The sequence below is a fragment of the Pantherophis guttatus genome, chromosome 3 (assembly GCF_059756535.1).
Source record: "Pantherophis guttatus breed Tessera chromosome 3, ASM5975653v1, whole genome shotgun sequence".
In the NCBI taxonomy this organism is placed as follows: Eukaryota; Metazoa; Chordata; class Lepidosauria; order Squamata; family Colubridae; genus Pantherophis; species Pantherophis guttatus.
Genome location: NC_142065.1, coordinates 47,169,074 through 47,191,380, shown reverse-complemented (window position 1 = coordinate 47,191,380; position 22,307 = coordinate 47,169,074). Strand labels below are relative to the sequence as shown.

The window sequence follows — 22,307 nt, the reverse complement described above, 5'->3', positions numbered from 1 at the left end:
TGGAGTCTTTGCTTATTCCTTCATTTAAAAAGTAAATCCTGAAACCCAAAAAACTAATGAAGTTTCCTTCAGCATTGCTATCCCTGTATCCTTCATCATGGATAGGGAAGGTATGGCCCTCCAGATGATGCGATAAAACTCCCACTAGTCCTACCCAGCACAGACAATGTTGAAGGACACTAGTTATTGTGGCAGTGGTGATTATTTGTTATATTTGACATCCTGACTTTTCTCAAGCGCTTAAGGCAGTTTGTAAGGGAATGTCCCTTCATTTCTCCCTGCTGCTACTCCCTGTGATGTCAGCTGGCCCAAAGACACCAGCATCCATAACCGAGGGTTGACTAGAACTTGGGAATTCCCAGTCCTAACCTAATTCCCAATTAAGAATCTTAATTGCTATGTTGCATTACTGTATAAACAAACTATGGAGGAGAATAGATTCTTCCTTCCTTCCTTTGAAAAGCTGGAATACTATGTCAATACTTTTGGATTGCAACTAACATTAATCAAAGATATTCTGTTTGGAAAGTCACACAACATAATCCTCATTAACACCTGAATCAAGCTCAGTACAAAATTTCCACAAGTCAGTTATTGTATATCTCTGGAAAGAGAACTCTAAATTAAGCTCAGTAGGGGTGCTTGTAGAACAGCAGACTGCGGACATAGTGTCATTATAACTTCCTCTTGTCTGAATTTAGGTCATAAAATCATAGCTGTAGCAGGAAACTCACTTGTAGAATAACACTATCAGGCTGGTTAAAGTTGGGAGCGCTTGATCTGGTACTAGAAGGACCTTGAGTTGCGGGCCACAAACCTAGGAGTTTCCTTCCGCAAGTCAGGACTCTGTGAAAAAAAGAAAAGAAAAACACAAGCTAACTCACTGATGGCAGATTCAGATCCTGTATAAAGTACAATATTAATTTAGAACAGGAAGCAATTCCAACAGAATCTACCAAAAAAACCCCTCAAAACTGCTTTGTTATACTGACAATATCAATGTCACTGTTTGAAAGGAAGTTCAAAATACTCATTAAAGAGCTATAGAAACAGACCTTTAATCCAACTTTGTTGAGTATAATTATTATTTGCAGGTGTAGATGACCAATATTTATTTGTTTACTTAGAATCATAGAAATGGAGCCAAATTAAGTATCTCCAGAAAAGTGGCCTCTGCATGTTTGTTGAACATATTTAGCAGAGGAAAGCTCTCCATTCTCTTGGTAATTTGGCTCCACTATTGAACCATTTTTACCACAAGAAAGATTTTCCTAACATTTAATGAGTTTTTTCAGTTCTATAAATTGACAGGTATTTGCGTCTTGATTTTGTAGTATACAGGACAAAATCTAAAAATAATCTTGGATTACTTTTGCAGCAAAAAACATACAGGGGAATGTTGGCTGCTATATTTATATCTCTTGGGTAATCACACAGTCACTTGAGCCATCCTGGCCAGCTTTCTCTGGGCCACCGTTTCTTCCCTGAAGGGATAGTTACCAACAAAATAGGTCCAGATCAGAAATAGGTAATTTGATGCCTGTAGGAACTTACATGCCCCCAAACTTTTTTCTAGAACTCACTAGGCTTCCTGAACCATCTGATTTTGTAAAACATTTTTAAAAGAAAAAATAACCAGGAAAACATCCTATTTCTCTGAGGAATGTCTCTTGAAAATTATAGATAGAACATATGGTAAGAGGGGCTAGTCCAGTGAAGTATTGTTTTAGGAATGACCATCCCAACCATTATGGCTATTTTGTGGATAGGCAAGTCTCTCTTGGCAATCTTTTCATGGATACATGAATCACATACACTCGAACTCCTTATGTGTCCCCATGTGGCTTAGGTGTTAAGCAACAAAAGGCTAACAATTAATAGGAACCATTGGGTCATTTATTATTTGAAAGTTTGATTCTATCACCAATGATTCAATTAAAAATAAGGTATTAAATCATGTCCTTTTGGCCTTGCAATTTTTCCCCTTGGTATCAATGTATCTAATGAATATACTGTATTTTTCGGACTATAAGACGTACTGGACTATAAGACGCACCTACATTTACAGGAGGAAAACAAGAAAAAAAATAGTTTTTGGCCTCCACGCATCAGATTTTTGCCCTCCCAGGCCCCCAGAAGCACTCTGCAGTGCTCCGTTGTCTCCAAAAATGAACCCAGTTTTGCCAAAAAGGGGAACGTTTTTGGGCTCCCAAGCCTTCCACGTGTTGCATTTTTCCCCTTCCAGGCCCTCAGAAGCACTCTGCAGTGCTCATCTTGGCCCATTTTCACCAAAAATGGGCCCGTTTTTGGCCTCTCAAGTGCTTCTGGGGGCTGGGGAGGGCAAACATATGACGTCTGGAGGTCTTGGGAGCCCAAAACCTGACCCATTTTAGGCACAAACAGGCCATGTGGAGCACTGCAGAGTGCTTCTGGCGGCCTGGGAGGGCGAAAATGTCTGTATTCAGTCTATAAGACGCACCTAAATTTTCACCCACTTTTAGGAAGGGGTAAAGGTGCGTCTTATACTCCGAAAAATATGGTACACTATATGATTATCTATATACAGTATGCATTCACCTGCCAGTTTAAGTAAATATTTTGGGATGAATTGAACTTTAATTGATGAAAGTTCTTCAGAGTTTTGTAACCAGATTCGTTTTCTATGCTTGCTATAATAGAGTAATACAGTGAACTCCTTGGAATTCATCTCAAACCGATGTTCTGAAAAGCTGCATTGTTTATCCTCAGTGGAGTTCACTATTCCTCCCACAGAAGTAATAGGAGCAGGCACACTTACTGCCGAAAGTTGAAGAGAGGAGTAGTGACCCAGCCCAGAGCTTCTGGAGTGCGGCGTTGCTTGTTTGTCTCCGAAGAGCTCCCAGGAGGTGGGACTGGAATAGCAAAGAGCGTGGCTGTCAGAAGAGTCTCCCGTGGCAGACGATTCATTTGAACTGGGAAACATATCCTGAAAGAGATTACAATAAATTAGCTTAAAATTATACCATAGCTTCACATTATTTTTTTTAAAAAAAGCAATGCTCTATTGAATTTCCATCACATAAAATAATTATCTCACTAGCTACTCACAGGAGTCTCAGGACTGGGGAACTTATGGCCCTCCAGTTGCTGCTGAATTAAAATTCACAGTACATTTGGCCATCCTAGAAGTGGTTTCATGAAGCTGTAGTTCAGCAGCTTCTCAAGAATCACAGATTCCATACCCTTGCATAGTCTGTGATTTCCATTTTACTATGCTGATATGAGCTGATATTTAAAATAGAGCATATAAAAGGCCTCTTTCATAACAATCATGGTTCAATCAAAATATTCAGTTTTGTTTCTTATAGCATCAATCTTGTGAACTCAAGCTTCTTCTTTCCACTATGTATTCAAAATGGATTAATGTGTGTTTCATTTCATTTTTAATGCGTGCCAGTGTGTTCAAGGTAAAAAAATGACAATAAAGGTTATTTTATCTTAATCTAATATTTTATCTGTAATTCATCTCTCCTAGGTTTATGTTCCCCTTTGCCCCCTCCTTCATTCCTTTCTTCATTCAATGGCCATTGGAAAAAATTAGGGAGGTTTAGACCAAATATATGGCAAATATAATTCATTACTTAAATCTGGATCCTTATAAACATGAGAGAATATGAATAAATGTCATTTTATCTCTCTTGTCTAGGCAGGGTCTAGGCTACTTCCTTAGCTCAGTGGCTATAGGGAAGCCAAACCTCACTTGAATTCACTAACCTTTCCTTGGGTTTCAAACAACTGAACAACTGAAATGCAATAAATCAATTAGCACTGGAGATGAAATAATCGTGTAGAGGTGTCAGATCACAGTAATTTTAGGTGGGTGGATTTCAGTGCAACATGTATCTGACAAATTAGACTTTTGTGGACTAGGTTGTGTTCTAATTTTATTATCTCTCTTGTGACTCTGAAGATCATTGTTTGGTGAAGATGCTGAGAACGTTCAGCATTTCCTGGATAAAAAGAAAATAGTTAAACCTGTTTCAGTCTGCCATGTATGCATGTTAGCTAGCAGGTCCCAACACTAAAGACATGACAATTGCAAGCAAACGCTAAGGCAATATGGTCTGTTTTGGCTTCCTTTTAGCAAGCCTTTCAAAATAAGTACTTGTACTTTTCCTTTTAATTTATCACAGTATCCCCCAGTTTAACATTGTTCTGGAACTTATTCTCCACTGGGTATCTTGGCTAGACAAATCTGAGTGTTACAGGTTTCTAATCTTAGGGACAACCAGGCTGAGGAAGGCTGATCTAGGACACTGTAACATATTAAATGGCAGGCTGAATTGGATAGGCAGGTATCCCAAAAGATGAACACAATGATGCATATAGAGTAACCATATGAAAAGCTTTCTCAAGCCAGCTTTCTCAAAATTTAAACCTGTAAGCAATGCCCTACAGCCTTAAATTGCGACAAGTTCTTCTTTCCCCCTTCCATTGTGTTTTGTGCTTGTTAACTATAATTTTTGTATTAACGTATTTAATGTATTAATGTATTTACCGTATTTTCCGGCGTATAAGACAACTGGGCGTATAAGACAACCCCCAACTTTTCCTGTTAAAATATAGGGTTTGGGCTATACTCGCCATATAAGACTGCCCCTCTTCCAATGCACACCAAATAAAAATTAAAAAACATCAACTGGCTCACCTACAATGTAAAAGCAGCTGTGCTAGACCCAAAATGGCCCCTGTAACAAGCAGGAACCTCACACAGCCACAAAAAGCCCCCCCAAAAAACTTTCACACTCTAAACACACACAACACAACACAACTGGCTCACCCACAATGTAAAAGCAGCTGTGCTAGACCCAAAATGGCCCCTGCAACAAGCAGGAACCTCACAGCGCCACAAAAAGTCCAAAAAACCAACTTTCACACTTTACACACACCAAATTCCACATACAGCTTTGTGAGATTTTGTGTGTTTGTGTAGTTGGAGTGAAACACTACAGAAACACACTAAATCTCAGAAAGCTGCACAAATATTATTTTATTTTATTTTTATTTTTATATGAAAGCTAAATTTAAAACTTCCTAAACTTTAAATAGCTAGGTCTAAAAAAGAACAACTAAAAAAACCCCAATTGACTATTTTTTTTAAAGCTCCCAAAGGGGAAAAAAACTTACCCAATAGAACAGGGGTCTCCAACCTTGGCAACTTTAAGACTTGTAGACTTCAACTCCCAGAATTCCTCAGCCAGCTTTGCTTTGCTGGCTGAGGAATTCTGGGAGTTGAAGTCCACAACTCCCTCCTTGCTTGATTGCAGGCAGGGAGTTGCTTGCTTGCCTGAATAGATTCAGGCAAGCAAAGCAAGGCAAGCGTTGCGACTAGCAGCTGAGGTAAGCAAGCTGGAGGGGGAAAACTTTTTCCCTTTTACATGGCTCTGGCCATCCCAGCTGAGTTGCAGGGAACTCAGCTGGGATCGTCAGAGCTGGGATCCTCAGAGTAAAAGGGAAAAAACTTTTTTCCTTTTACATGGTTTCTGGCGATCCCAGCTGAGTTGCAGGGAACTCAGCTGGGATCGTCAGAGCTGGGATCCTCAGAGTAAAAGGGAAAAAACTTTTTTCCTTTTACATGGTTTCTGGCGATCCCAGCTGAGTTGCAGGGAACTCAGCTGGGATTGTCAGAGCTGGGATCGTCAGAGCCATTTAAGGCTCGTTAGAGCCTTTCGGGCTGGTCTGCCTGGTTACAGGAGAACGACACCCGGCGTATAAGACGACCCCCGACTTTTGAGAAGATTTTCATGTGTTAAAAAGTCGTCTTATACGCCGGAAAATACGGTAATCTTTTTATCAAAGAATGTGTAAAGGAAAAGTAGGGCAGGGGTCTGGGACATGCCCATCCAGCCTCCAAATTATATTGATTCTTTGCTAAAATAAGAATATTTTTGGAGAATAGCTGCTGCCAAAGAAGAAATAGGTCACGCTGAAAAACTATCACTGCTCTAACACCAGTATCTCATCTAAGCTTCTGCTGCACAGCAGTGAAAGGGGGGTGGGGTGGGGTGAGTGGAGGAAGCATAGTAAGGCAACATAAATCCTTGGCTGAAGTCACTCTATTCTGGCAGAAGGAAAAAGTTAGTTCTTTGTAGGGAAAAAAGCAAACAAGATAAGATGATTTTTAATATTTAGGGTTTTTCTTCTTGAGGCTCAGAAACAAAAGGCTAAATTACTAGGAAAGAAAAAGATTTGTGTTCCTCTAGAGAAAACAATACACAGTACAATGTTTAAATGAGAAAGGATTAGCATCTGAACTAGAGATTTCTAATATGCATACTAGAATTTATAATTGTAGGACACAGAGTCTTATATAAAGAGCTGAATAGCTGCCTAACCATTGAAATAAACATGACAATTATCCTCACACTTCACTAACTATTTTTTTATTCAAAATACAGTTTAGCAGGATGAAACTGTTGAAAGCTTTACTTTGCCTTTTCTCAATACTATTATAATTTTGCAGGAACTGAATGAATTGAAGGAAGTAATTTGATCACAGCCAGTTCCACAGCTGAATCAGGAGTTAATTTAAGGTTGTGCAAGTTAAGCATTCAACATTATAACAAATGAACAATTGCGGTATTTCATTTTAAATAAAAAAAGTTGGTTTTGGTAATCACTAAGACATCAAGTAGAGAATCACATTCCCAAATGTGATTCCCAAACATTCCCATTTTTCCCCCATTTTAAATGGTGAAAAAAAATGCAGAAAATAACACTTCTTTTGCCTGAAAGTCCTGTCTTCAATAACTGACAAGTGGTTATTAATGCTGAGAAATTGACATGTAGCACATGCTTAGAAATATATTTATTAATGCTACCCAGATATCAAGGGTGAGCTTTGCCATACAAAATGGACTTTGGAGCTAAACTCCACTGAAGCCAAATTCAGATAGGAGGGAAAAAACCTCCACATAACTCCTCTCTATGCCAAATTTCCATCTGGAGGTTTCTGGGCTGGATTAAAGGGAAGGGCACACTAACCTTCTTCCAAAGTTTCCATTCCTCCATTCTATACAGCTACTTTAATTTTTCAACTGAATCCTAGGCTGATCCTGTAACATAAGCAGGGCTGGTGGGTACGCCTGTACTCAGGGAAGCCTCATAATGACCCAAAGACAGTCCAAAGGTGCTGTACAAAACCTTTCATGTCTGTAAACCCTTCTGGCAGCTAGCTAGGGGTATGCAGAAACAGCTACATGATGGGCGCCTCATTCCAGCTTTTTCGCTCTGGAGTTTAATCCATTTTTAGTTGCTTGAATAAAGCACTCCTACCAAGAGAAGTTTAGGCCACACTTTCCATGATGATCTCCATTGAGTCTTGAGGATTTTCTTCGCTGGAAGAGACAACTTCTAAAATTATCTCTTTCGCACGGCCTTTTCTAATGGCTTAATAAAAATACTAAGTGTTATCTGTAGCTCAACAGTGGGCAGCAGACGTCTTGCTGCCTGAGCTATTTTTGGATCAAGTTCTCTCATCCGCCACCTTGACAACTCCAAAGTGCACTATACATCCACTGGCAGGGAGTGTAGGGTTAACAGAAGAAACCCGTCCCTCTCAGTTGCTTTGCAATCCGATATCCCTCGGAAGTTATTTTGTCAGATTCTCAAATGTAGACATCTGCCCTTGGGAAGAACTGTCCAAGCATGGAGGGTTTATTTTGCAGAATCACAAAAGCAGTTAGGGACAAATTACACTTTGCATAGGAGACCAGTTTGTCACTTTTGCACCATCTGTTTCTCTATGAGCCTACCCACCCTCTTTCACCAAAACAAAACAAAAACAGCACCCCCCCCACCTTTTAAGATTAGATTGAAGTTTGCAAACACATCGTGGACATGTGCCAAAAAGCCACTGAAAGCCATGCCTGAAGCTACTTTCTTTGTGTTTATTGTGTTCGTCCTCCTCTAATATTGCAAGCTAGTTTCCAACAGATACTTGGCAGGAAAGCCACACAAGTTGGTTACCCGTGTAAAAAAATAAAAGACTATAGTACAGAAGACATGGAATAATAGCTTCATTTAAGAGTAATATGCGTTACATGCCAGGAGTGAGTTCTACTTACCTTTACTACCAGTTTGCAACGGGAGCGCGTGTGTGAGCGAAGCAAGGGAGCACGGGCACACTTTGTGCATGCGCAAAAGCTACTGTGCATGCGCAGATCACCAAATGTGGCGTCAGGGCAGGTGGGCGGAGCCTCCTGCCTTTTTTACTACCGGTTTTCAAGAACCGGACAGAACCGGGAGCAATCCACCACTGTTACATGCTTTAAGCTTTTTCCATTTTTATTGATAGGGGATTTTGGTTATTTTATAATACATCAATTACTTCAGAACATGGAAGAGCAACCTCCAGTTTTCAAGCCACATAGGGCCTTCTGATTTTGTGTGTTTTTTTATATGTTTTAGAACAATTTTAGATCATAGCATAGGAATATTAGAAATAAAGTCCCATTGTAGAGTTGCTTCTTATATCTGTGCCCTCAAAAAGCAGAACTGGAGCACTGTGGCAGTTCTGATGTGGAATAGAAAAACAACAGATAGAAAATAGATAACAATCAGCTCCCGATATTGCTTCTCTACTCCTTATTACATAAAGCAGAATTTCCATTAAAAAGGAGGATAAACAATAACTATCAGTGCATGAATTTGGGTTCAATGGATAGTCAGGCACTCTGTATTTTATAAAGGCTGCTTTGTTTTCCTACTGGATGATACAATGTACTGGACATTGTCTAACTTCAACATAGATATTCTGATCTATTATTCAGAGGTGGACCAACAAATTCTAAAGCCACCTTGTGTTCTGATGAAGGAAGACAGTGCTCTGGGATCAAACTGTTTCTGAATATAGACCAGAAACAGAACTAGCTCTGGTAGATTATCTTTGTCAGGTCTGCAATATACAACTCTTGGGCCTGTTGGACTTCTCAGCAGGAGTTGATACCACTATTAAATGGTATTCTTCTGGAAGACTGATGATGGATGACACAGTTTTGCAGGGCTTTTAGTTCCCATCTGAGTGAATAACAGCAATAGCAATAGCACTTAGATTTATATACCACTCCATTGTGCTTTACAGCATTCTCTGAGCAGTTCACAATGTCAGCATATTATCCCCAACAATACAGGTCGTCATTTTACCAATCTCAGAAGGCTGGAAGGCTGAGTCAATACCAAGCCCCATCAGGATCGAACTCCAGGCTGTGGGTAGAGTTTACCTGCAATACTGCATTCTGACAACTGCGCCACCAGAACTGTTGTGTGACTGGGCCAGTCACTATCTCTCAGCCCCAAGAGGAAAGCAACAGCAAGCTATTTCTGAAAATGCTGCCAATTCATGGACTTGTCTAGGTGGTCACCAGGAATCAAGAATGAATTGAAGGGATGCTTGGACACACAAACTTATTATGGTTCGTGTTCAGTCTATAATGTGCCTAAAGATTATTCATGCAACCAGAGGAATCTCCAATTAGTAGCTATAATTTCTCTTCCCCACCTGGGGAAGAGAAATTCTCAGTTATAACTATTCCAGGCTGGTTCAGTGACAGTGTTGAGTTCCTGACACATTTTAAAAATGGATTGAGCCTTCTTGAGAGATGGCGTATCATATCCTTTGCCACTGAGCAGTAGTCATTTCACAGAAAAATATTTTTTAAAAATCCATCATCTCTCTCATCACATTAAGAATGTACAATATCTCTCCCGTTCTTATACTTCAAAGGAAGATTAAAGAGATGATGCCTTACTGTTGGTCCCAGATGATTAGATGAAAGAGGTACTTGTATACATGAGCTTTTCGGGTTTGCAGAGGGGTGCAAAGGTCCTTTCCCCCATGGCTGAGTGAGCAGGAGAGGTAGAAATCTTCGTAGCTGTAGAAAGATGGATGGCAATAAAGGTCAAATGAGCAAATTCTCATTATCTCACAATGCGAAAGAAAGAAAAGAAAAATGGAGGCTTTCAGTAACGCATAACTACAATGCAGAAAAAACAGAAGGTTCACATGAAAAGAAATGCCTTGATTTATTTCTTGTTTAGCAACTGAGTCACAGGTGAGAATCGGTTTTATTCCCAAACCTGGAAAAGTCCTATCCAGTTTGGTACCCACAAAGGGACAATTAATAAAAGAAAAATCCAGATGGTTCGCATTTGGTCTATAATGTGCCTAAAGATTATTCATGCAACCAGAGGAATCTCCAATTAGTAGATGACTCTCAGCTATAATTTCCTTTCCCCACCTGAGATTCATTAAATGCCAATAAATTTTCAGAAGCATTGAAAGATCTTTTATCTGAAGTTGGTTTGAGAGGTGGGCATGAGAATAAGAAAGCCGGGTTAGCATCGGTTCTGTTTTCAGTCTTTCAACAAAATTTCCCTACAGTTTGTTTAATTTTAAAAGCTATTATTAACCACTTTTATATGTCTGAGATGGAAAAGAACAATTAATAATAATAATACTACACCTATACTTATATCACAGGATATTCCCTGTTTCCTCCATACCAAAATAATACTGGCTTTGTTTTGTATGATTGGTTATGTGACATACCAATGAAAACACTGGAAGGCAAGAGACAAAAAACTTCAAGCTGTATAAAGCTTTATAAAGCTAGCAGCTTTCTTGCTTTCTCTTTGGGTGAATGGGTGATCATGTGTGTGTATGACTAATATGCTTAAGGAAATGGATTGGATTTTCACTTTGGAATAACAATAAACACTTGAACACCACCAGGATTGAAAAAATCACTAGAAGTCAATTGCAAAAGGCAACATCCTGTGACCATATCTCTAAAACCATCAAACAGTTTTTTATCTGTTTATCCCAGGTCCTTGAGAAGGGTTAAGGTTAGATGGATAAAAATGCCAAATCCAGTCTAAACATATGGCTGACCATATGACAAACCAAAATAATATCCTCTTTCATGTCTATGATTTTTAAAGGGAAATTTCCACATTTCAAGATTCTAAAGTTTACAATCTTTGCCGTTATCCTAAGAATCCTGAGTCTTTCTTTCTGGCATCAAATAAAAGTGTAACTTTGGGCACAGAAATTCAACCCAACACATTACATTCAAGTCATGGCCAGGATTGGGCTGTCTAAGCCAAAACTTTTTTAAACCTAAATTAAGTCACCCTTTGAACAGATCCAGATCTCAGTTGAAATATGCCTTATCTGAGACATTTTTCAGCGCAGATAGTTGAACAAAGGAGGAGGAGGAAGATGGCTAGAAAGGGACAGTTCTCCCACAGATTTTCACACACACCCCCAACAGAACAACCACGGGGTGTTTCCTGGGTTATCATCTTTTCAGAAGTGTTTCCCTACTTCCTTCTCAGCCAGCTAGAGAGACATACGCCTTTTAGAATGCCATCACGGGGTGCTCTGTCAGAAGGCCAGCCATGTGACAGGTGCCGAGCGATGATGCTAGGAGGGCTTACTGGGTAACAAAGGTCAGGACAGGCTTGGATTTCCCAGGCTACTGCTTTTGTTCAGAATCACTCATTCAGTGGAATACATTAAGGATGGAACAAAAGCAAGAGGTCCCTGGAGGAATGGAAGCTAACTTCTGCAACCACCTCTCACGTGTTCCTGCTGCTGGGGAGGTGGATTACTCCCAGTCATTGCATCCCTGCCTGTCTTTATTGGAATGAAAACACATGAGCAAAGAGTGTTTACAAAGAAGCATTCCCCCTCACTCTCACACACACACACACACACTTCTTATTGTCTCTATATCCATTAGGTGAGTCCCCTCCACTAGCAGTCTTTGGCCCAAGAAGGTAAGCCCAGGCTGAGAAGCAGCCATCTGTCACTGGCTATAGAGCCAAGTCCAGGAGGGAGGGTGCCTGCCTATGGAACATCCCAGGGAGTTTCCAGAAACAGACTTACAGGAGAACAAAGAATCTAGTATTTAGACCTTAGTTGCTCATCTGACCAGCTAACCTCATTCTTTCAAGGGGAATAGACCCTCTTTAAAGGTACGTTTAAGAGCCTGTCATGGGAAGGGAGTAGAAACTGCACTATTAAATATATACAGATCCCTTATGGATGCTATCTCTGATTTTTAAGCCCCAATGGCAAAAATGAACCCTGGTGATCTTCATAGAAAATTGTGTTCTACAATCCTGGTTATTTTATTAGATTTATATGTTATGCAATACTCAAGCTAGCCTACAACAATTAAAAAGAAATATATAAAACATAAAACAAGACAATGCAATTAACTTAAGATCAGTACATGATAGTTTTTGGCATTCTCTTTAAAACTGGGAAAGGGGACCAAAGACAACTCCTTGGGGATGCATTCCATAGCCTGGGAACCACAAGAGATGCCCTCTCCCATGTGCCAGAAAGGACCTCTTTGTTGATATAAGTGACTGGCCACTTCAAAATGGGAATGAAGCTTCCCAGTATCCCTCCAATAGCTGTAGATGTGTACATTATTATTTTAATATTCCATTTCATCTTTTTGTTATACACAGCAGTCCTTTTCCACTGTTATCTATGTGAGGTATACAGAACTAAAAGGAACTTTGTGGCCCAAAGTCACCTAGCAAGCTTCCTCATTTGAAGGTGGACTTAAAAGACTGATGTCTCCAACCTAGTTCCTAGGTCTAGCTTAAAAGGCCTATTGTCCTTTGCCAAACATTGCCAAGTTATTACATAAATATGTTCTTGTTTACCTTGTAGCCCAGGTGATGGGTATACGATGAGTAGCATAGACTCTGAAGGAGAGAGGACAGGAAAGCAGTCGGGCCTCTTGGGAGAATGAATGCTTTCTATTCCCATGTACCACTGTCTGGAAGTCTGCATTGAAGGTACTACAATAGAGCTCCACCAGATCCAAAATAGAGGCTGTCAAAGCTTCTACAATTTTCTCTGTTGGAGAGAGGAATCTATTTAAATATTGTGAGAATTGAGAATGAATTCTAGAATTCAATTTTAAGTGCCCATCAAAAATATGTCCCTGTGGAGCTTATACATATGGCAAACACTTTAACCACAGTGATGTTGTCCTATAAGAGGTGCTCATCCATTATGGAGTTTCCCAGTTCTAAATTCCCAGGTATAAGACTTATTTTTTGGTTCATTGTGCTGTAAACAAAATATAATTTGCAAGTTTTGCAAAAATTGCTTAAAAATTAAAACCTGAAATATTTGGAAATAACAAATAAAATATTTACTTGCTTATTTGTATAACATGGTTTGTTTTTGATTTAGCATGTCTGAATCCTGTCATTTATGAAGGGTGTTTGTTTATTGCTTAATGTTTAAGCAAACTCAGCCAAGTCTTTTAGGCAAAGCTGATTAAAGAAACCATGTCTTATCAGAGTGTATGAACTCAGTTTAGGTGTACTGTAGCATGTTACTCATTTTGACTCCTGGTTCATCTTTACCCAAATCATGCCTTCCAGAAGACAATTTCTAATATCTTAAGTAACGCATCCTAATCACGTGTTGTGAAAAGAGGCTGCCTTCTTTTCTACAAGTAATGTTTGACTAATGTCCATATTATCACTTAACATCTATATAAAAATCAGTTTTGCTAGGCCAAAAAAAATAAAACAAACAAACAAACAAGAAACCCCAAAGCAAGGACCATGCCAAATTCTTCAGCACTGAACTGAACACTTCTCTTTTCTTCCCTGGAATGCTCCTTTTCTATAAAACTGTGATGTGTCTACTGTACAAAACATGCTGCTAGTCATACAGCTTGCTCTATGAGTGAAAACTGAATTTATTTCAATTGCGAAAACGGGTAGAAAAAGGTTTAACCAATATCACATTATCACTGCTTTTGATTTTTTTTAAAAAAAAACTTCCTATAAGAATTCCTATTTCAAAGAACTCTCCTATTATAATTAGCAAACATAGCCTCACAAAGGTATAATTAGCATTTTTTGGAAAATCTTCCACTACTGTTCTCTCTGACCAAGATAAATCAGCTGTCCAAAGAGTTTGCTCAAAGGAATTTTCCATTTTATGTACTCATTCTAAATGAAGAACTCAAATGACTCAGAAAATTAATATATACTGTCATTGTTTTTATTGTGGTTGCTTTTTGTTGTTATAGGAAACAACAAAATATTAAAGTCTCCAGAATTCACTAATTAGAGAGGAAATGTTTACCTCTGTTTTCCCTTATGGCCAAAACACTTGGATCCTGTTCAGAAAACAAAACAAAATTAAAAATAGTTAATGTTAATGAGTAAATCACCTTATATACAGTAAATAGACATGTTCTGGTTCCAAAAACCACCTGAGAGAGGTAATGAGGAATCCTAAATGAGTTTATTCACTAAATCATCATAGCAAATATTCATCCATCCTACTGTTTTGCCCCAGTGTTAAGTACTTTTTATTTGATCTTTTTATTCTGAGTGCTAAAATTCTCTAACCTAAGGTCGTCCAGATGGACCAACTCCCAGAAATCTTGGCAACAACTAAGTGGGCTGGAGATTTACATAGGGAAATCTACATATCTGGAAGAACATTGCTAAAATTATTTATCTACAGAGTTTGGCTTGATTCTTTACTCTACCCATTTATGCAACTCGGGCAGGCTAGCAGTTTGACCTCTCAATGTAAACTCAGAGGTAATTTCTAATATCTTAAGTAAACACATTTCCAGATAGGTTTTTTTAATTATCTCCTGGGCAAGGGGCATTTCCTTTGATGAGACTTTTTAAATAGATCCTTTCTGAGGGTCTGCCTCAAGTTCCATTTGTTCTGCTAATGCTAATGCCTTAAAGTTCACCCATACACGACATCTATCATGCAGGTCAAGTTAGCGACGATTGAGGGAATATTCCCCTTTCTATCTTGTTATGGCCATAAATTACCAATCACCTAATCTTAAATTATTCCATTAGCTGGTCTGGGCTTACACATTGCACTAAATCATAATGTGATTTATTTTAAACTCAGCACCATGCTGGAACCACCGATTATCATGAATATGAAAGAGTCCAAATGGATTGAGCTTCAGAAACTTAAGCTTTCACCTTATACACATATTAATCAGTGTCTTACTTGTATTGGAGTGGCACAGATATCTATGGAGATAGGTAAATAAACTCACCTTCTCTGAAAAAAGGTAAAAAGAACAAATGTTTCTTTGCAGAGATCAAAATATTTCAAGAACGTAAGTGGATAGAATGCAACATACCATCACTGTAGTTAAAAGGGAGGAGAAGGGCAGCTGCAATAGCATCTCTTGTCCCATATTCGCATACATTGAATTCCACTCTTATCATTTTCATCTATTTGGTTCTAATGTTAAAATTCAAGCTTGCGGGTTTCTGAACTTTCAGACTCTTACTTCTTACCTTCTGGATTTTGGGCTGCATGCGAGATGGACAAGGCGGTAGCTGATTCAGGGCTGCAGTGATTTCCTGGGATTCCACAGCAGCCAAAGCATTGCAAATGGCCTTGACAGACTGGACTACCCGCTCTGCTTTCAGTTGGAAATCTCCCTGGATGAATAATTGAAACATTGAAAAGAGTAAGCTACAATGATGTTATTTATATCTTTGCATTAGCACACGGCTTGGGAGCCTGACAATCATTAAGATCTAGCCGGCATGGGTGTGGAATTCAAGTATTTCCTTTCCTTTGATAACAGTGGGAAATTTCTTCCCAAAAGTAACAGCAAGAACGTCTTCAGAGCGGGAGACCTTGGCAAAGGTGTCAAAACCAAAGAGAGAAACTTGTATTTTTCTCTCTTCCTATTCTCAGAAATGAAAACACTAAATGAAGTTTGCCTGAGCCAAGGAGGGCGGGAAGGAGTGAAATAGGTAAGAGTTTCTGTTTGGAGTTTTCGATGTAGTGCTATCTATCTATAGCTAGTTAAATCAAGGATGTTGTATTTATTAGAAATATATATACATTATTTATCTAAAAGCACAACCACAGTAAACATTCTAATTTAGAAAAGAAGAGTCTGTCCCTTTTTCTCACCTCTGACAAATCCTATTGAGCTATTGTGAGCTTTAGCACAGATATATATAATAAAAGACACACACACACACACACACACATATATACACGCATACATATGTATCAGTTTCTACAAATCAAAAACAATAACTCAGTTAAACTTGAAATGGTCCTTTTTTTTTCTTCACCATCTATACTTATGGAAAAATTATTACCATCTTTTCTGTCTTAAATTCAAATATGGCTTCAAATATGTTTTTTAATGTATTTCAACATCAAAGTCATACTTAATTTAAAAGGAAAAAGGTAGCAACATGTGACTTCCAAATTCTACATGAAGGAATTTTGTGTGTTTCAATTCCTTCATGTAGAATTTGGAAGACATTTGATACTATTAACATGTTCCACCAATAAAAAGTAATTCAAGTGATTGCTCCAGAAGGCATAGAAAGAATTGCCACTAAGGGGCACTGTTGTTTACTGCACCTATTGCCTGCAAAATGCAGGTATTTATTGGATAAGAGTCCTGAGAAGGTTCTGTTGCATATAGTCTTGCAGAAGATGCGGAAGAAAGATCTACAATTCTCTTCCTTCACTGGACAGCACTTGAAGAAATGGGATTCCATAAAGCAAAACCGGAAAGAAAGGGATAGATATGTATCAAACAGGAAAAATAAGATGCAAAGTGTAAAAATTGTGCTCTGTGGAAACTAGAATCGCAGAAACAATTTCTGTGATTTCTATATGTACATTCATCTATAAAAGTATTATTTTTCCTTTTTTATGGAGGACTTAACAACTCAATCTTTTACGAACTCAAATATGAATTGTTTAGGATTTTATATGTGTTTGAAATTATTTGTTTATGAATAATCTCTAAAACAGAATAAGAAATATTTAAACTCCCTATGTTTCTCTCATTCTCATATATACAATTTACACAAAAGCTGCATAACATTTGTCTCAAGAAGCTTATCAATTGTTTCTTTCTTAGATTGAATAGAAGGATAGATTAAACAAATAAGCTTAAGCTTTACCTTATTTTGCACTATATTTTATTTTCCCTTTGATAAAATCAAATTCCCTTTGATTTTTTTTCCTTCACCATGCACACATTTCTTTATAAAACCACCTGACATCAAACATTTTGAGCATAGAAATACATTACATAATTATAGTGATACAATCATGATAGATCCACTAATGGGAGAAGATGGCAGGGAAGTAACAGGTAGTCATGAGAAAACAGGAATTGCTTAAATGCACCTATCTTTACAAAAAAAAAAAAAGTGGGGGGGGAGATTAACCAATCAAAAGCAATACCATAGAAGACAGAATAGGAATGCAAGTCAAAATAGGCAACAAAATGATAAGAGAGTATCTAACCACTCTAGATGAGTTCAAATCGCCAGGACCAGATGGATTGTATCCCAGGATTCTGATGTATCTGGCAGACGTGATCTCAGAACCACTAAACCAAATGTTTTAAAATTCCTGGAGCAACGGGAAACTATCAGAGAACTGCAAAAAAAGCTCATATGGTTCCAATCTTCAAAAAGGGGGGAAATGGATCCAGGAAACTACAGATTAATTAGCCTGACATCAATACCTGGGAAAATCCTGGAAAAGATAATTAAGCAACAAATCTGGGAACATTTAGAAATGAGCAAAGCTATTACTAAAAGCCAATATGGGTTTGTTAAAAACAGATCATGCCAGACAAATCTTATTGCATTATTTGACAAAGTGACTAAATTAGTGGTTGCTGTGGACATAGTTTAGACTTCAGTAAGGCATTTAACAAAGTAGACCACAGCCTACTTCTTGGTAAGACAGAAAAATGTGGGATAGACAGCATCAGCACTAGAAGGATTCACAACTGGCTGACCAGTTGTGTTTACTCAGTGTGTAGTCCTCAATGGAACTATATCTAAATGGAAGGTACCTCACGGTTCTGTCTTTAACCTATTCATAAATTATTTAATGAGGGGATAAAAGGGGAACTCATCAAATTTATAGACAACACCAAATGGGGCAACAGCCAACAGTTTAGAAGATAGGTTCAAAATCAGAAGGATCTTGACATATTTGAACACTGGGCCCTATCAAACAAAATGTAATTCAGTGGCGAAAAAAGGTCTTATATTTAGGCAAATCCCCACCCCCACCCCAAATATACAAATATAGAATAGATGATACCTGGTTCAACATCAGTATCTGTGAGAGGGATCTAGGTATCCTAGTGGACAACCATTTAAGTATGAGCCAGCAGTGTTGTGCAACTGCCAAAAAAGCCAATGCAGTACAGCCAATGCATCTACAGACAGCTAGTATCAAGATCAAGATCACATGAAGCCATAGTACCACTTTATAATGCACTAATAAGACCACACTTGGAATACTTCATCCAGTTCTTGTCACCATGATACACCATGATACAAAAAATATGTTGACTCACTCAGAAAGAGTACAGAGAAGAGCAACAAAGATGAATAGGGACCTGGGGGCTAAACTGGATGGTGAACAGTTGCAGGAATTAGGATGTCTACTCTAGCAAAGAGGGATGACATGGTAGAGTTACTTGAGAGGCTGTCACAGAGAAGAGGGGGTCAACCTATTCTCCAAAACATCTGAGGGCAGGACAACATGGAAAATTATTAAAGAATGATACAATTTAGAATTAAAGAGAAATTTCCTGACAGTAACAACAATTAATCACTGGAACAACTGCCTCTAAAATTTGTGGGTCACATGAGGTTTTCAAGAACAGATTGGACAACCATTTATCCATAATGGTATAGCTCTCCTACTCAAGCAGTTGGACTAGAAGTCCTTCAAGGTCCTTTCCAATTCTGTTATTTCTGACATAGTGAAATCTTTAAGATACAAATGTTGTCAGTGCAAGCTTATGAAGTAAGTCCCACTCAATTGAGTGGAGATTTATTCTATACAGTTCTTTATAGTTCTGTAAATTCTTAAATTATAGATTCTGAAACAGGAAGAGTCAAAGGAAATGCTAGCTTCAAAGAATCTGCCACTCTAAACTCATGTTCTTTGTTCTTCTTCAATTCCTCTTTCCACTTTTTTGTATCACAGCTATTAATTGTGTTCTTATGGACATAAAATATCTTACCTTTCAGTAACTGTAGAATAGTAAGAAAATACAAGATAAAAATTAGGAGAATATTTACACGCAGTGCTGACCATGTATCACATTTGCAAGAACTCCAAGGATATCTTGCTTCCCTATCCCATATTTTAGTGACTCATATGATCTAGAACAAACATTCTAATCTCTGCATCAAAAGCTGAATAACACAGATTATTCTAAATGGAAAGAAAAAGCTGGGCAAAGGCTAAAGCTTCACAAATATCTGATCCTGGCAGCAAAACCAAAATGCATTTATGCATACATATACAACTATCTCTAAAAGGAAGGAAAACGGAAACAAAGAGGAACTTTCTACCTTATGGTGCTCTGCTGACACTGTAAAATATAGAACCTGAGAACCATTTCTGTACACCCAAGTTTTTTCTTTTTTTTTTTTCTTCCTGCTTTGACTGATAGTTCATACTGCTAACTAGAACAACCTCTTGGCTGCCATCCCAAGCACCTTATGCTGATAGCCCCAACTTTATGTTGGGAAATCTGACCCCCATAAAGCAGTCAAGATGGAATGAGGAAAATGTGAAGTAAGCAAGAACTGTGTTAACTGCCTATCTTTATAAGCAGACCTAGTCCCATTGAAGAAGCACTAAAAAAACCTTCTCTAATCAGTTTCAGAAAGGAAATAAAACAAGCTGTGAGCAATGAGATGTGGGGGAACCTACTGGAGGAAACCACAGTGGAGAAAATATGTTTACCACTTATTTTCTTCATATTATCACAAAATATTTGTTTTATTACTATAATACTGTTTTCAGTATCTTCAAATGAGTAACCAAAGCACCAAAAGCTATTAGATGTTACACTGCTTTACAAAACAGAGGTACACAACCAGCCCCTCACCCCAAAAAGCCTGGATGGAGCCTCTGGGCTCTTCAAATTTGCCACCAATATAGCAGCTAACCTATGAATTACAGGAATGACAATCCTTTTCTGCTGAAATGTCTTTCTTGCATCACTTGGTCCCTCAGGGATTCCGTAGGTGAAACTAAGTGGGTCTGCCACCATTCTACACACTGCCATTTCACCACCCAATGCTTCTCATAGCCATCCTGCCACCATTACTAAAATACAGCCAAGGCAACCCAGGTTCAGCTGCTGCTTCTCACTGTTCATGTCTGATTTTAATTTTTACTGATACCGTGATGCATCTTTTCTGCAAGCATGTGCTACATATATTTCTTCAAGGGCTAGCCTTGGTACTGCCTAACATAATACAATTGTTCATATATCCTAGGCCTATATACTGTGGGACTAAATGTACCATTCAGTTCCCCAAAGGTTGCTTCTCTTTATTATATAACACTAAGATGGGCGACTACACAAATTTGAATAATAAATGAATAACAAACAAAGCTCAGAAACTTCTTATTCTGCTGTTATTCAAACAAGCTGTGGTAGGAAGCAAGAACAGAAACACAATGGTACAAATTCTGAAAATTGTAAGCCTTGCAATGGGGTGGTTGTGGGGAATTAGAGATGAGAGTGATTAGAAGAAGATGTGTAAAATTGCTATGCTACCCATTGCAACATTTTTTGAATGGGTGATTTCATTTCCTACAGATTACAAAAGTGTACTACTTACATTTCTAGTAACACTCAGTCACATCAAATAATACAATGTTCCAAATATTATTAAAAAGCATAATTCAGGCAAGACTAGCACCAAATCTGGAGTACTCGCTCAGGATAGGCTCCTTAATAATGGTAGTAACCAGGAAACTTACTCATGCATGGCAACATCTCCACTCCATGTCTTTTACCTTGAGGATGATAAATATAGCCGTAGTAGCAGCATTAACCCAACCCAACCCAACCGATTGGTTTCAACAGCTGCTACTCTGCTGCTGGTGTTGGAATTTACCTCTCTGATTTCAGCACACGGCTCTGAGGTTATGCTGTGGAACTGCTACTGACATGTCCAGCCACGAGAGGGTCCCATGTGCTTGCCATTTCCTGAACTGAGCTTGCCATTAAGATATTACCCCCTCCCTCCCCAAATCTGAAGACTGACATCTTACCTCAGTTGCTAAGAAGGCATCCACCTCATTGTGGAAGGTATCAAAAAGAAGGGTCAGGGCCTGCCTATAGGAAGAAGCAACAATGAACAGCTCAGAATAGAAAATGGAAAAAAGTTTGTTTCATGTGGAGGATCGATTTATGTCAAGTCAAAGCCTATATGCACACTTCTAACTCAGAACCGTTTGTCCTGATTAGCAATTCTTCAGGTTTTCAGTCATGAGTTTTTCTCAGCCATTTTTAGAGCTGCCAATGTTGAACATGAAACATTTTCATGCTAACCATATGTCCTACCAGTGAGTTGCAGATTTTCCCCATATGGCCTGCAAACATGACTGGTCCACATTAAAAATCAGCACATCAGATAGTGCTATGTCTTTTTATGTGTCTTTTTATCATTTCATATTATCCTATACAGTCCACAGAAGTTCTATCTGTCTATAGTTTCTCTACCAGCTACACTGGCATTTCATTCAGTGTGTGGAATTCATTTTTTTTTTACAACCGGTTCTGTTGGTGGGCATGGTGTGGCTTGGTGGGCATGGCAGGGGAAGGATACTGCAAAATCTCCATTCCCACCCCACTCCAGGGGAAGGATATTGCAAAATCTCCATTCTCACCCCACTCTGGGGCCAGCCCAAGGTGGTATTTGCCGATTCTCCAAACTACTCAAAATTTCTGCTACCGGTTCTCCAGAACCTGTCAGAACCTGCTGAATAGCATCCCTGGTTTCATTCGTATTTTTTTTACCTGGTGATGGTCTGCTTGATTGGCCTCTCTTGGAGATGAACATAGTGGTTGAGTGTGGAAGGGCTTTGGTCATCATTCACCTACATTAAGAAAAGCAGTTGCTCAACAATACTCAACACTTCTCTGTTACCCTTGCTAAGGCTGCCTGCTGCAAAGCTGTCTGTGTTATTGTTCAATAATGAACCAAACTATAAATCTCTGTCTTGGGCCAACCAGGTGATGCCATCAAGATTCTTACCCAATGCCATGAGGGTGTTGAGGTTTGGATTAAGGCTTCTGCTTAACCCTGGCAAGACCAAGAGTTTTAAAACCTCCAACCACTAACCCTCCCCACAAAGATCCAGAATTTTCCATCTGCATGGGGGAACATTTAGTCAGTGTGCAACTTAGGGC

At 38.7% G+C, this 22,307-nt stretch overlaps 1 protein-coding gene across 2 annotated transcripts in view; it reads right to left on the bottom strand.

Annotated features, from left to right (window-relative positions):
- Positions 1-22,307, bottom strand: part of PIK3C2B (phosphatidylinositol-4-phosphate 3-kinase catalytic subunit type 2 beta) — a 94,971-nt gene that overhangs the window by 30,420 nt on the left and 42,244 nt on the right. For both annotated transcript variants that reach the window (XM_034414485.3, XM_060687229.2), the window contains 8 exons: positions 21,915-21,994; positions 21,167-21,230; positions 15,370-15,516; positions 14,171-14,204; positions 12,724-12,919; positions 9,789-9,911; positions 2,798-2,965; positions 735-846 (listed from right to left, as the gene is read on the bottom strand). In XM_034414485.3, the coding sequence (XP_034270376.3) occupies positions 735-846; positions 2,798-2,965; positions 9,789-9,911; positions 12,724-12,919; positions 14,171-14,204; positions 15,370-15,516; positions 21,167-21,230; positions 21,915-21,994 (924 nt within the window). The remainder of the gene's footprint in view (positions 1-734; positions 847-2,797; positions 2,966-9,788; positions 9,912-12,723; positions 12,920-14,170; positions 14,205-15,369; positions 15,517-21,166; positions 21,231-21,914; positions 21,995-22,307) is intronic.